The sequence below is a fragment of the Poecilia reticulata genome, linkage group LG6 (genome assembly GCF_000633615.1).
Source record: "Poecilia reticulata strain Guanapo linkage group LG6, Guppy_female_1.0+MT, whole genome shotgun sequence".
Classification (NCBI taxonomy): Eukaryota; Metazoa; Chordata; class Actinopteri; order Cyprinodontiformes; family Poeciliidae; genus Poecilia; species Poecilia reticulata.
In genome coordinates this window covers 29,113,502-29,129,680 of record NC_024336.1, presented here as the reverse complement: position 1 = coordinate 29,129,680, position 16,179 = coordinate 29,113,502, and the positions used below count along the sequence as shown (strand labels likewise).

The window sequence follows — 16,179 nt, the reverse complement described above, 5'->3', positions numbered from 1 at the left end:
GCTTAGCCAATCAGAGGATCACGTTACATCGCTTAGCCAATCAGAGGATCACGTTACATTGCTTGGCCAATCAGAGCTGCGGAGGAGCCCTGATCGAAGGAGCTCCACTCTCAGCATGGATTTGAACTTTTGTCTTTCAGCAAAACTCACCATTTTTACCAAATTCTATAGTCTAAATCTTCTCTTTAGTCGCATCTTTTTGGGGTTGCTACTGCCTCTAGTGGCGTAGGGTGGTAACACAGCTAATATAATTACATTACTAAATCAGAATACCGCAAAGTATTTTGTGTGTCGGAGGGAGGAGGAATAAGAAGGGTTCAGTGAGTGCGCATATGAAACTAGGGGGTTCGGTACCTCAAAAAAGGTTAAGAACCACTGGTCTAAGACCAATGAGCACAAAAAAACAAATCAGAGAAACAGACTTTCTTCTCTCCATTCTGGGTGATTTCAAACTGTTCCCAGGTCAGAACAGAAAAACAGAAACGTCCTTTATTCTCCTTCAGCGGAGAAATTCAGGTGTAACAGCAGCAGAGTGACAGGTAATGAAAGAATGTAGATTTACAAAATAACTAAAAATAAGAGATTATCTCACTTTATACTACAAATGTTCATCAAGATTAAGGAATTATTGACTTGAAACTGAAAAGTTACTTTCCATTTAGTTTCGTCTTATTTCAAGTTTCAATACTTTCACTAGAAAGTAAATCAGAAATACGTGGTAAGACTTTCTGTTTTTGCAGTGTTCTGCTGGCAGGTCCTACTAAAAGTAAACCCAGAGCTGGTCTGTGTCTCAGCAGGAGCTGTAATGTTTTATTAGGGGGAAATAAATCTGTAGTTTAAATCTATCACCTCAGGAAACAACCTCCAAAAAGCAGAAGAAGTGGATGGAAAATAAAGATTGCACACTCAGATTAATGTTTATGGACCTAAACATGAAAAAATGACAGATCCCCCGTCGTCTATTTACTTATTTCTCCCAGTTCTTGAAATCCAGAGCACAGAAACTTCAATGTCTCAACAGAATCTGCTCAGAAATGTCTCATTACTTTAAATAATTTCTCACTAAAACAGAAAAAAAACACACATCGGTTTTGCTGCACAGTCCTAACCTGCAACCTGCATCTACACTGAAAAAAACGCAAAATCTTAACACATATTTTTGCTCAACTTCTTGTGTAAATATCTTAATACACTTGAAACAATACAAACCAGCTTAGGAGCAAGTTTTCAGCAGGATTTATGAGTCAATAAAAATACTAATTACTCTGGCAGATTTCTTCACTAATATGAAAAACATCAAACCTGCCAGTGAAACTGGAAATATTTTATCTGTACTCAAAAATTATTGACCTAAAACAAGTTGAAAAGTTACTTCTAACTTAGTTTCATTTCAGGAGTACAAAGATATTTGCTTTAGAAACTGGACCGAAAATACTGGAAAGATTTTTGTGTTTCTGCAGTGAGAAGATTAATTAGATTCAAAAATATGATTAAAATTATTTTCCTAAAACTAATCAATGCGATTATTCTTTAATTTAAACCAGAAGAAGTAAAGAAAAACATCTTGCATATCAAATCCAAAGCATCAAACAGGGTGTGTGTGTGTGTGAGAGAGAGAGAGAGAGAGAGAGAGAGAGAGAGAGAGAGAGAGAGAGAGAGAGAGAGTGGAAAAACAGAGGAGGGGGGAGGTAGAGAAGGGTTGGTTTGGGGCCAGCTACCACAGGGTGCGTGTGTGTGTGTGTGTGTGTGTGTGTGTGTGTATGTGTGTGTGTGTGTGTGTGTGTGTGTGTGCGCGACTTCGGAGGGCACAGTGGGGAGTTTGGAGGGGGCATGGAGGAAGGGATCAGAGCTTTGGGGCCAGCTCCACAGGGAGCAGGGATGATGGGGAGAGAATGGAGGGAGGCAGTGGGGGAAGGGTGGAAGAGGGTGAGAGGAAGGGATGTGGTCAGTTTGGAGTTTGAGAACTCAGCGGGGGGGCGGGACGAAGACACTGGGGGCTCTGAGAACGAGGGCCGAGAGGGGAGAGGTGTGCAAAAACGGAGGGAGGGTTGAGGGATGAGGGATGAGTTCCAGTCGGGAAGGTAGGAACGAGATGAAGAAGACGGAGGAAGAGGAGGAAAAAAAACGAGACGTCCCAGATGGCAGCAGGAGGGTTGTTGGCAGGGGTGCAGGAATCCAAGGCAATGGCCTGTTCCTCATTATCCAAACACCCCCCACATGTACACACATATGAAGGGGGCCCCACACGGCCCCATGACGGCTCTATCCTGACCCGCCGACTCTCTGAAAACACTGAAAACACGCAGAAGAGCTCGGATCCACCAGGACGCCTCGCTACGTAGGAAACCCCTGAGCCTGTGCCGGGTCTTAGAGTCTGCAGGAGAGCAACGAATATACACTTCTATCCATATGCTGCGTTCAAGGAACCTGGGATTTATGGAGGAAGAATCTGCTAAAGCGGAAGTTGGCTTTTGTTTGAGACAATGCAGCAAAATATGTAAAGAAGAATTGGCTTTTAGGGTGCATTCACACCAGATCGGTTTAATCTGATTTAATTAAACTCCAATCCAGTTGACTAGAAAGTCCGGTTTGGTTTGGGAGGTGTGAACGTTTAAAACTCTGATGCGGACCAAAAAAAAACTAACTCTGGTCCGCCTACAATAAACCTCGGTCTCAGCTCAAGTGAACTCTTGTGCGGTTTCAGAGCCCACTCCAAAGCAGGAAGTGGACTACAGCGCAGGGCATTCTGGGTAAATACGATCAAAACAAACGTGCAAGCCCAGCGCTAGCAGGAGAAATGGCTTGAGATCTCTTACCAAAAACAAAACAGAAATCCTACAACCACTAAACTCTGACACTACTCCATTTTTGTTCACATTTGGTGAAGTAGGAAGTTGCATTCAGTGTTTTCTTCTGAAGTTTTTGAGTCATTTCCTTCAGTGGTTCTTGCTGTAGCGCCCCCACAGGCGAGGAGGGGAATAGATTTTCAAAGACTTTGGTTTGTTTGACAACTGAAAACGTAACAAATATTGCAATTTTGATCCCCAATCAAACCGAGTCTATTATTATCTTCAATAATTTTTACATTCCTTTATAATGTTTGCTGCCTCCTACTTTCTGATTTCAGTCGTCCATGAGTTATTAGGGGGTTTAGAAGGTTGTTGTCCAGAGCAGCGCAGCTGGGTGGTTCCTTCGGTTTTTTTAATCTCATAAACTTTTCTATTTCTCGCTAACTTAAAAAGCAAAATATTGTGCACAAAATTTGGCAGCCAATCAGAAAAATGAGCATAGCAAATAGCATATCAGTATGTTATTTTAGCATCTTTTATCATAATGATTTAAAATATGATTAACACACGTAACTAAAATGTTATATTTAAAAAAGTTTTTTTTTTTTATTTGCATTTTTTTATTCGCTCCAGCTTTGAGGCTACCACTTAGTAAAGTGTTTTTCTTCCACATCAGTTCTGAGAGCCGAACTAATCAGACGTTTGTTTCCATGTTTATGTCTTAAAGCGTCGCTGCTGACCTTCGGCCGCGTTGGGTTCAAGAGGAGCTAAATAAATTCTCAGCTTGCTTCACATCAGGAAGAGGTCGCTCCAGCGCTGAAATCCTGCTGCATGCAGTAACAGGCTTTTGTCAACAGGTGGCGATGTCACAGAAGCTGATTTTTTAAACTGTTGCTCCAAAATAAAATTAAAAGAGCCAACTTCTTATCAGAAACTTTTTTGAAGACTCTCTGTAATTTTTTTTCCTCAGGCTGATGAAGTAGAGATGCTTATTGTTTATTTTATTTTTAACCATTTATAAAGGGGTTTAAATATCTATATTTTTTTTATAGCTTTGAATGGATTTTTAAAAAAATATTTTAAATATTTTTATATTTGATCCTTTTTCATTTGTTTACATTTTTCCAATCAAATTTTTTTCTCTATAAATCTATTTTTCAAGCAGATTTCAGTTTTGTTTGCAGGTGTTTCCGACGTGTGTGGACACAAATGTTCCGACATTCTGAAAACTTTATTTTTAACATGTTAAAGATTTAATTTTAGTCTATCATTTGTTTCCATTTATACATTTTTATTTATTTAAAGCAACTTAAAACAGGCTTACAGATGTTCATTTTGCTATAAAATTGCACTTTTTTTAAAATCTTCAATGTTGACATCATCTCACTTTTATTAATTTGAAGAAAACCGAGAAACACTGATGGTCTGTGGACTTAAAGGTGTTTAAACTAAGCAACAAGTCGCAATAAAAATCCAGGTTTAAAGCAACAAGCATAAGATCCTCCTGGTTGTTGAATAAAAACTGCAAAAAAATAATAATCCCAGTTTATTTATTCAGTAAAATGTAAATGTAGATCTCTATAACTTGCTGTGTAAATATTGGATCAATATGCGTAAACGCAGTGAGAGAAAGCCTTCGGCTGATCGAATTCTAATGAACCGCACACACTGCACTGGACGATGGATTTAAACTTCACTCACAAATATTTACTCGCTGCCAGATCTACTCTCAGTCACACAAGGACACAGAGGATGAAGGAAACTGCATTTTTAATCGAGTGTTTCTTTTCCTCGGAGCAAAGTAGGGATGAATACAAGAGGGTTGGCCGGTGCCAACACACTCACACTCACTTCCCTGTGTCCTTTGGCAAATTCTTCTTTTTCACTCTTGCATTAAGTAAGTAGAAAAGGGAAGAGAGTCAAAGTAGGAGGGGAAAGAGGAAGAAGAGGAGGGAGGAAGGGGAGAAAGAGAGAAAACGTCCCTGCAGAGCCTTTCTGCCTTCCTGGAGCGAGCGCGGGACCCTGCAGCGCCGCCTGTGTAATTTCCAGTGGCAGTGAATACAGGTATTAATAAAAGCCCCATGGGTAGGAGCACACAATATAACCCTACATTTTCAGGCATTATGAAAGGACGCCCCCAGGGGTCCTTGGTCTCAAATTTCTGAGATGCAGGCATGGTTTAAAAAAAAAAAAAACAGAGAGAGAGGGAGAGAGAGAGGGAGAGAGGGCCTCGGGGGAGAACCCCGCAATAGAAATCTGCTGAATTCAAAGCATTTCCAGAGTCCTGGTGGGAGCCATTACTCCCACCGGAGGGGGAAACTTTTTTTCCTTCCCACCTCTCCTTCTTCTTCTCCTTCCCTTTTTTTTTTTTTTACCAAACATGTGTTGCTGACATGTTGACAGATTGCTCAGTGAGGTGTTTAGGTGCATGCACAAGGCACGTCTGCTGAGACACCGACTCCCCTCCCTTCCTCCGTTCGTTTTCTCGCCGGTTCCCAAGTTCCATCCATCCCTCCCTCCGACTGCAAACCTCTCAGCGCGCCCAAAACTGCTCCCATCCATATTTCATAAAGGAGAAAGTAGGCTGAAAAAGAGAGAGACAGAGAGAGGATGGGAAGAGTTTAGAGGAGGGGGTGGTGGGGAGAGGAAAGGGAAGATAAAGAGAGACAAAGCGGGATCAAGGGAGGGGAACAGGAGGAGGAGAGGACAGATAAAGAGAAATAGAGCGATGTAGAGACTGGGAGAACTCTGCGGTGAAAAATGAACCCCGTGATGAAAAATGACTTCTCCGTAGCACCGCCACCCCCAAACCCCCTCCTCCTCCTCCTCCTCTTCTTCTTCTCCTCTGGTGCTTCTCCGGCTTTCTCCCTGGAAAACCTGAGCGGCAGCCAGCTGTGTCCGTGTGTGTGTGTCCGTGTGTGTGTGTGTGCTGCGCACTTGTGTGTTTGCCAGGAGCTCAGCGAAGGAATCTGCGGGACCCGAGTGAAGAAGCCCCCCCATCCCTCCACCTTCTTCAAATCAAACAAATATGGTGTCAATCAGTTGTGCAGCAAAAATTTTCGTTTGTGCCGCTCTAATTTTTAAGATTTAAAAAAAAAGGTTCTGCACGCCAGAGATCAAACTGCTCTCCCCACGCCCATTAACAAAATCAAACATAATTGACATAAAGTAATTTGTTGTCCGTTTGTGCAGCAAAAGATTTAATTTGTGCTGCTAGCATTTGAAAGATATTGATAAAAGTTTCCAGAGGTCATCAAAGGTCAACCGCCCGCCCCCATCTTATTTACAAAAATCAAACAAAATATAGTTTCCAGCACAAATTGTGCTTCGTTTGTGGAGCAAATTCTTTCATTTGTGCCGCTATAATTTAAGATTTTGAACGATCCACCAGAGATCCACCCGTCATTCCCCTGAACATAAATAAAATCAAACAAAACTGATACATTTTGTGCAGCAAAAATTTTTAAATTGTGTTGCTAACATTTGAAAGATATTGAGAAAATGTCCAGAGGTCATCAAAGGTCAACCAGAGTCAGTTGATGCCACCAACCTTACTTGGCAAGCGGCAGAGGTTGAGTGGCTAAAGCCTAAATCCCCCAGAATGCTTTGTTTGATTTTGTTAATGTGGGACCTTTGATGATTTCTCAAAACATTTATCAATATCTTTCAAATGCTAGCGGCACAAACAAAATTTGTTGCTGCACAAATCAGCACAAATGCAGCACAATGGATTGACACCATATATTGTTTGATTTTGTAAATGTGGTAGGGAAGGCCAGTTGACCTCTGATGACCTTTTATCAGCAGCACAAATCAAACTTTTAGCTGCACAAAGCAGCACAAAGTATGAATTTTTAGAAATGTTTGATTTTGTTAATGTGGGTTTGGGGGTTGAACTCTGGAAACCATTTTTCTTAAATTCGTGCTGCACGAATGTAGGACAGTTGACACCATATTTCATTTGACTTTGTAAATACATGGGCAGTGCTGGCTGACCTCAGATGATCTGGAAACATTGATTAGTATCTTTAAGATGCTATCGGCACAAACTAAACGTTTTGCAGCACAAATGTTTGACGCCACTGAAACAACGGTTAGAGATGGAGATCAGAGTCATTCTGGTTCGGATTACATCCGTCCTTCCGCTCTAGAAAATGATCTGTGGTTCTAATCAGAGTCTCGGCCTCGCAGGACTCGGCTGCTTTCCTGACGACAGACACAGCAAGGTATGTGTGTGTGTGTGTGTGTGTGTGTGTGTCTGCAGGTTGCAACAGACGGGGAGAGCTCTGCAGGGGGGAGGACATCCCAAAGGAGGGAGAACCACCTAAAGGCCCCTCTCTCCTCCTCCTGCTCTCCTTCCTTTGTCTCCTGATCCACCGGTGAGGGAGGAAAAGTGCAACTCGGAGCAGAAGGAGTGTGTTCGGTATTCCTGTGTCCCCTTCCCAGCAGCTAGCTGGGTTAATGACGAGCTATTTGTCACTGACAGCGATGCTTTCTGCCCACCACCTTGACGGACAGCTCCCTCGTTTACTTATGCTGCGTTCCAGTTACCTGGGAAGTGGGAACTCTGAGCTGGGTGCGATGGCTACTTAAAGCTGCGGTAAGTAACAATTATAAATGTTTGTTTACATGTTACAGCTGTCACTACGTCCTGGCAGCGTAGGATGAGACATAGAGTCTGTGAAAAGATCAAACTCATCCAATCCCAATCAAAAACAGCCAATCACAGCCAGGGGGAGGGTCTTGGTGCTGCCAATCAACCTCGTGTAAGTACTAATGGCAGAGAAACAACTTTCTGTCCCAAATAAACGGTTTATAGGCCGTCATCAGTGGCTTTGCTAGCAAGCATTCATGACTGGATCAACTGTCAGGGAGATGTTGCAGCGTAGCAGAGAGCATGCAGGAAGGTGTGAGCGCATGTACATGAGCTTGATTGACAATGATAGACCCTCCTCTGATTGGTTGTTTCTGACCTAGCAGTGTATTTCTGTAGTAAAGTGACAGTTTTAACAAATACATAAACATATCTTTTAATAAAAATTACATACAGTAGCTTTAAGAAGTTAAAACTCTAAAATGGTGACACCTATAAACATTGTTAGCAGGACCTATTACAAACATTTTCTTTACTTTCCAAAAACAACCAGATTCGGTTTGTTCATTTTGGAGTTGCAGATGCTACATGAAACGTTGATTTAAATCTTACAAAATAAATACGTGTCCATAACAACTTACTACAGTTGATGCGAGGAGCGGCCATATTGCCAGTGTTACAACCTTTAACTGGGGGAAATCCGACTATGGAGGATGTTCCAGTTGATTTTTCTGAGTGGAAGTTGAGATTTCCCAGTTCAGCCTTGAACGCAGCATAAAACACAAACTCGACCATACACACCGCTTGCAGTATCGCTTACAAGCAACATTTTACATTCCATAGACAAACGTTGAATCCGTTCAGCTTGGAGTTGCAGGTGCTACATGACACATTGATTTAAGACGCACGTCTCTTACAAGATGAACATCACAGATTACTACTGCTGACGAAAGAGGCGGCCATATTGAAACCCAAAGTCGACCTTAGGAGTCGTAATTGGGGGTAGTCCGAGCTGCTCTCGGTTTCCCAGTGGAAACTCCGACTTCAGAGGGCGTTCCAGTTGATTTTTTCTGACTGGAAAGTCGGAATCCCCCATTTCTGAGAGCAACTGGAACGCAGCATTACTCACCTGCTCATCTTTAACAACCTTCTCGCACTTCTTCTTCTTCTTCTGTGGAGGGCTTATCGGCAAAACGGCCAAACACAAAGCTCTTAAATCGGTTTCAATCTCCAAACACTTCACATTGACCCAACCTTGGAGCGTTCCGGCAGTTCGGGGAAGCGTTTCGGCGTTCCCTGATGGGATACGTGTGTGTTTTCATGTGTGCTCGGCCAGAGAATGTTCTCCATTTGATCTGCAGGAGGTTTTTCTCCGCTCCTCCTCTCCTCGGGGAGCCTTTGCTCCACATTCTGACTCCTACTGAGACCCATCAACACTCCCTCGACTCACGCTCTCGGCCTGCCTCTCTCACATATCCAGGGCTCACACACACACGCACGCACACACACACACACACCCCACCAGGACTAAAAGGGGGCAGACACGCAACACAAATTACGGTCTAACCAGAACTGAGAGCTGGAGCGAGCAGACGTCATGTGACGAAATCTGAAACATTTCTAGTGGAAGCAACTGGAGATCCACACAGTTTGATTCAACCATCAACACTTGGGGGTGATTTTCTTTTGTTTGTTTGTTTATAAGCAACGTGGCAAAGCACCCAGGGTGCAATCTTTTTAGGGGGCTGCAACATTTAATCTCTGATAAAAGCTGCTGACAAACTTTCTAAGTTTCTTCACAGTGAAATAATTTCAGGGAGGTGAATGATCTGATCAGGACGCCACCTTTTGGTTTTATGGGTGAATTCCACTGAAACGAGACGCTGAAGGGACGATGCATCGCTTTTGACCCGGGAACTCCCTGGGTCACCTGGGAATGACATGGAGAGTCGCAAGGAGGATGAAGGTTTAGTTTCTCTCCTGGACTCGTTTTCTCAATGAACCACAAAAACAAAAAAATCCTACCAAGTATTTTTGATCAAGTTTCTCGTGCAAATGTATTACTACACTTGAAATAAGACAAAACAAACTTGTAGCAAGATATACAAGCTTGTTTTAGGTCAATAATTCCTCAATGTTTATTAAAAAGTTCTAGTTCCTTTGGCCAATTATTTACTTATAACATGGGGAAAATGTTATGTTATAAGTGAAATCATCTACCAGCATAAATATCATTTTTTAATCAGTATTAATGAACTATTGATCTAAAACAAGGATATCTTGTTACTTGTAAGTTAGTTTTGTGTTATTTTAACTGTAATAAGATATTTGCACTAGAAACTAGACCAAAAATACTTGGTTTGATTTTGTGTTTTTGCCGTGCAGAGGATGATGGACGGATGAATGCTGAGGATTTAATTCCAAAACTCTTACACTGAAGCGTCCAGAATGATTATTTAGTTGCCTTTTTAAACATGCAGATTTTTAGATCGAATTCAAATTGAAATCACAATCATAGGACCTCTGAGGCCTGCAGTTACTGTTATGTGTTTGGTACCAACTGTACGGTGAGGATATCCAACATACAAGATTGTTTCAGGTCTGATTAAAACAGTACGACAGTTGTTTATGTCTAATTAGATCTAACCGAATGTAATGAACAGCAACACAGGGAGCGAATGCGGGGTCACACACAACCTGAATAACTGATCCATAATTCAACCCCAGCCGTCGCACGGCGGCTTAAAGCTGCAGCGCTGCAGAATAACAACAACGCTGCAGAGACAGAAACACGTAATCCTTATATCCCTCACACACACACACGCACGCACGCACGCACGCACGCACACACACACACACACACACACACACACACACACACACACACACACACACACACACACACACACACACGGCCAGCTGAGCTATCACACTCGTGCACATTAAGGCAGCGCTCCATTAAGCAGACGCGCGGTGTCTGTGGGTATGTGCGTGTTTGAGAGCTCGCACTCGTCATTGATCTGCAGCCGCCGCTTGTGTGTCTGCGTGTGTTTGTCCAATTTCCACTCAAATTAATGGAGCCTCTTTACAGGCCTTCTGCTGGAGTGGGTTCTGAATTACTTGGTGCTTCACTCCCGCACCTGGGACCCATTCAGTGTTGCAGCATGCAGCGGCTAGCTGCTAACCTGGGACTCATTTTACTACCACAGTGTAGTTAGCATAACAGATACCAGCTGAACGCCGCTGCTAACGAACAGCGCTCTCGAAACACCACCTGGGACTCACATTAGTTCATGTTTCAACTAAAATTTGATAAAAAACTGAGAACAGCTAATTAAAAATGCAAAGATTTGTTCAGCCTTTGCATAAAAATATGTCTTTTATTCTCGTTTTCCATTTAAAGCACAACAAAACAATGGAGTAGCGAAAATGTGGTGATTCCTGTCAATTAGGCATCGTCTTAATTCAAGACTCAAGACACAAATGCAAGTCCATCCATCCATTTTCTTACACCCTTGTCCCCAACGGGGTCAGGAGGGTTGCTGGTGCCTCTCCAGCTAACGTTCCAGGCGAGAAGCGGGGTCACCCTGGACAGGTCACCAGTCTGTCGCAGGGCAACACAGAGACACACAGGACAAACAACCATGCACACACACACTCACACTCACACCTAGGGGCAATTTGGAGAGGCCAATTAACCTGACAGTCATGTTTTTGGACTGTGGGAGGAAACCGGAGTACCAGGAGAAAACCCACCATGCACAGGGAGAACATGGAGACTCCATGCAGAAAGACCGGGGCCGGGAAATGCAAGTTTCAAGCAATATCAGGAAATGTCATAATCATTAAGTCGTTTAAAGTTCCTTTTCTGAACCTTCAAATTCACAAATATGACCAGAAGTTTAAAGAGTGTCAGGAAAACCGTAACAATCAGGAAGCATCACGGATCAAACGTCAGTGTTATCACCACAGATGTTCTGTTTCATTACTTTTCAATGTGAAGAACGCCTTTAATGAAAGAAAAAAAATGAAATTAAAAGTCTGTTTCAGTTTCTAGGATAAATAAAGCTGTGAAGAGCAGGTGACTGACTCCCAGTTAGTACCGCAGAGTTTAGGAGTAAAACTTTGAGGCTAAAGAAAAGCTCTGAAGATAAAACATCTGCTCAAGGAATACAGAAAACTGTCTTCTTCAAAGCTTTGCTCTGAGCTGAAACCCTGCAAGATACCCAACCTTGGTTATTAAAAAAAAAGCAAAGGATGTAATAATATGAACTATCTTCTTTAAAGTCAATTCTTAACCAGTTAAACAAACACTAGGTACTTCTGGCCTAAAACTTGCAATGAAATGAACTACTAAGCACTGCTTTCACATCTTTATAAAATAGTTTTCAGTGCTGGGAACCTCTGACTAGAAGGTTAGCTGCACCAACCCTAAAGCAGTAATAAAACATTAGCTACACTAAGACTTCAGTGCTACACTCACATGGTATTTAGCAGAAGATAATGCTAACGTGCCAGATTCAGCCATGTTGATACCCAACAAGTGTCAGTCGCCCTCAGCAGGATCAAATGTGTCATTAAACACTCACCTGCACCTGTTTCTGCTTCAGGAAGTGATTCTGCAGAGCAAACTTTTCACTCATGGTTTCATAGTTGTGGAGTTTTGATAACTCTGTCGCTGATTTTTCCTCATTCACCAGATTAGAGCTTCGGTCAGAAAGCAAAAAGACCTTTGCTCAATTTTAAACAACTAAAATCTGACTTCCCTCCAGAATTAAGTTGATTTCAGGGTTTTATTTAAACGTTTACATGTCATTTCCTGTAGTGGTTCTTGGTGCAGCGCCCCCCACAGGTGAGGAGGAAACCAGGTTTTTAAAAGGGTTTGGATCGTTTGACACAGTTTAGTGTTAAAGAGAACCGCAGCAGCTGAAAATGAAACAAATGTTGCAATTTTGGTCCCCAGTCAAACAGAGTCTACTGGACTATCGGGTGTAAAAACACCATTAAAGCTGCAGTATATAAAAAACATTTTTTAAATATTTGTAGAAACTGTCACTATGTTGTGACAGTTTGAGACAGATAATGTGTGACAATAAAAATCGAGCTCCTTCTCCCAGTGCTGACCAGAATCAACCAGAGTAAGTTGTTTCTCTGCCATTAGCACATTTAGCAGCATATAGACGACATTGATTGACAGCGCTAAGACCCTCCTTTTGGCTCTGACTGGTTGTTTTTTTTATCTTCAGAAGGCAATAGTAGCACCTCGAGATCGATTGCATCCGTATCATAAACTGTCACAACATGGAGACGTTTCTAACAAATATGTAAACAATTTGTTGTACTTTAAAAAAGCTAACTAACATGGTAGTGATCAATTTTCCTCAGAGATGGCCCCATCCATCAACATGGCTGATGTGTGAGTGTTTCTGTTCAGGGACAAACATCAAACTGCAGAGATCACAAACACATCAACTCTCTCTCTCTGGCGTGTGTTTATCCCCGGCAGACTGCGAGTTTCCCGTCATTTTCCGAGCATTTCTGAGCATCTTTGCCCCATGGCCCCGACTCCCAGGAGCCTCCAGAGACTTAAAGAGGATTCTTCATTGTGTCCAATCTCATTTAGCCCCCAGAACCGGGTCGTCCCGCCACAAGCACCAGCAGCAGCAGCAGCAGCAGTTCACATGTTAAAGACCAAGCGGCACAAATATGAAAACAAGTACACAAAAAGCCTGCATCCAAGTGCGGCAGATCCTGCAGAGCCATGGGATTACGCTGCAATCTCAGCCGCTCCTTCTCCAGGGAAAAACATGGTTTATCATTTCATTTCTTCTCCGCTCTCTCTCTCCCTCCCTCCCTCCCTCGGTTTTCCCGCTCAGCAACATGTAGCCCTCCACAGACTCCTGTGCTGAAATCACAGGCCACATCCTGCGCTCTGACAGCAGCCCAGTGTGATGCTCTCTGAGTGGGAGTCTGAGTGCGACACGGCGGAGACGACCGGAGCTGCGTGTTTACGCACAGGCCGGGAGCAAACATACGGAAGATCACAGAAACAGGAACAGCAGCACGGCTTATAGAAAATCAAACCACCTGGTTAATGACAGATTATGGAGATTGCTGCATGTGGGTGTTGATCGGTACAGACCGGCGCAAACTGCAGCTGGATCTGGGAAGATTTAAGCTTCAACACCAGAGAATTAGCCTCATATAACCTGTTGAATTAATCTAAAACAGCTGGTTTAACAGGAAAAGTTTGTCCTCCTGCTTCCGTCTCTGTTTAGATATAAGAATATTTTAACAACATGTTGGTATTTTTGGCATTTTTCTCTCCTTCGGTTTATTATTCAATGCCTAATTATAGCAGTTAGCCAGTCTTATGTGTATATTTGTATTTTAATAGGTGTTTGCATATATCAGATGTTATATCTTGCATTTTCTTTCCTCTGTTCAGGGTCTGCTGATGGAAAACTGTATTTTGAAAGCTGCTGGTGCATTTGGAGCAACGCTGGGTTTCTGCAGGTTTCACCAACTCAGATTTAAGACTTTTTAAGATCCAGAGGTGGAAATGAAATTCATATTTTAAAAAATAAAGAAAAATGTTCAAACATGAAATTATAATAACAGTTTCTAACATTTTACATGGTTGAGTTTTAAAAAATATGATACTGCAAGGAAGGAAAGGAGGAAAGACATGAGGGAGGAAGGAAAGGAAAGAAGGATGGGAGGGAGGAAGGAAATGACAACAGGTAAGAAAAATCAAGAAAGGAAGGAAGGGCAGGAGGGAGGAAGAAAGGGAAGGAAGAAAAGGAGGAATAAATGAAAAAGAAAATGAAGGAAAAGAGGAATGAACCAAGTATGGAAGGACCGAAGAAAGACACAAGGAAGTAACAAAAGAAGGAAAAAGGAAGGAAATGAAGAATGACAAAAAAATGACACAAGGAAGGAAAGAAAGGATATAAGGAAGGAAAGAAAAGTCAAAGGAAAGGGAGAAAGGAAAAGATTGAAGAAAGAAGAAGATAAAATAAAGAAAACTTCAAACAAGAATGGAATGAAAGAGAAAACAAAAGGAAGGAAGGAAGGAAGGAAGGAAGGAAGGAAGGAAGGAAGGAATAAAAATGAAGTAAAACAAAACTGAAACAAGTAAAGAAGGAAGATTCAAGGGAGGATGGAAAGGAAAAGAACAGTAGTGAACTAGGACACATAAATGGAAGGAAAGAAGGAACAATGCAAGGAAGGAAAGGAAGGATAAAACTTTTAGACGACAGGAACAAGAACCAAAGTCTGGAAATGAATTTTAAATTTTTCTGGAAAACGTTAAAATCGGACCTCTGCTGTCAGATGAGACTGAACCTGATTAAAAGTTACATCATCTGTAAGTTTAAACTGCACACCTCCTCACACACACACACACACACACACACACCGAGGCAGGCGGAGTGTGTGTGGGCTCGCGACTGGAGCGTTCGGATTAATCTGGGGGAACCAGCCGGGCCTGTCGCGTTCCTTTCAGCCGCTCCATTAATTACAGCGGTACCAACAGCAGCCTTTGTGCCGGTCCCAGCGGAGCGTGTGGATATTACTGATTATAGCCAACGGTATGCAGAAAGGAAACTCCAACACCGAGCCACCCGAGTGTTTGAAGAACCTGCAGCCTGTTTAATCGCAGCGTCACACTGGGAGCGCTGCGCTAAAACCAGAACCGGAACCGGGCGCTGTCTCACCGGCGGGGCAGTGGTTGGTTCTGTGTTCGCTGAGCTCGGCCAGGCAGTCGAAGTCCTGCTGACAGTTATCGCAGGTGAAGATGGACTCGTCGTCCAGGTCGTCGTCGTCGCGCTCCTCCTGCTCGCCGTCCTCGGCCACGCCCCCCTGGCCGTCCTTAAGCCCCGCCTCTCTGCTGGGCGCCGGAACGTCTGAGGATAAACGAGGAAAGGGTTTTTAATCAGAGCGTATGAAATAATTACTAAAATATGATGGATCACTGGGGCTAAGGACTTCATTTTTCCAAAATGACGGGAATAAAGTGATACTAATACGAGAAAGCCTTATTGTATGTCTTAACATCACAAGAATAAAGTCAAACTAATATGACAATAAAGTCAATATTTTGAAAATAAAGTTTTATTACTATGAGAGTAAAGTCAAAATCATGTTAAAATAAAGTCGTAGTAATATTAGAATAGTCAATATTTTGAGAATTCATAATATTAGGAAAATAAATTTGAAATAAATCTAAGAATAAAGCTGAAATAATGAAAATTTAGTCAATATTTTGACAATAAAGCCAAAATAATGTTAATAAAGTTGCAATAGGATTTTTTTTATATCTCCTTAGTAAGGCTCTAATACCAAACAGACGCATGTTTTATTTTTGCTGATTTTGTTTCTTCCACCTGAACAAACTGGATGTTTCTGAGTGTTTAACCAGAGCAGAGAGAAGATCAACCCGGTCCAGATCAGTCTGACAGGGTGTGTGTGTGTGTGTGTGTGTGTGTGTGTGTGTGTGCGCTCTGGTAGCAGTCAGAGTGTGAGAGGACACCAGCGGAGGGCTGCGACGGCCCAATCCTCACCGCTCCATTGTGTCTCCATTTTCACACCTTATTATCACATTATAAATGCTGAGGATCCAACAGGACTGACACTGAAGACTCTGAGGTCTAGAGAGGAAAAGAGGAGAGGAGAGAGAGAGGGGAGAGAGGAGAGAGAGAGAAAGGAGAGTGAAGAGAGAGAGAGGAGAGATAGAGGAGAGGAGAGAGAGAGAAAGGAGAGTAAAGAGAGGAGAGAGAGAGAGAGAGAGAGAGA

General features: G+C 42.5%; 1 protein-coding gene across 6 annotated transcripts in view; it reads right to left on the bottom strand.

The window, feature by feature from the left end:
- Nucleotides 1-16,179, bottom strand: part of znf423 (zinc finger protein 423) — a 185,875-nt gene that overhangs the window by 126,584 nt on the left and 43,112 nt on the right. For all 6 annotated transcript variants that reach the window (XM_008412530.2, XM_017305363.1, XM_008412533.2 and 3 more), the window contains one exon: nt 15,102-15,290. In XM_008412530.2, the coding sequence (XP_008410752.1) occupies nt 15,102-15,290 (189 nt within the window). The remainder of the gene's footprint in view (nt 1-15,101; nt 15,291-16,179) is intronic.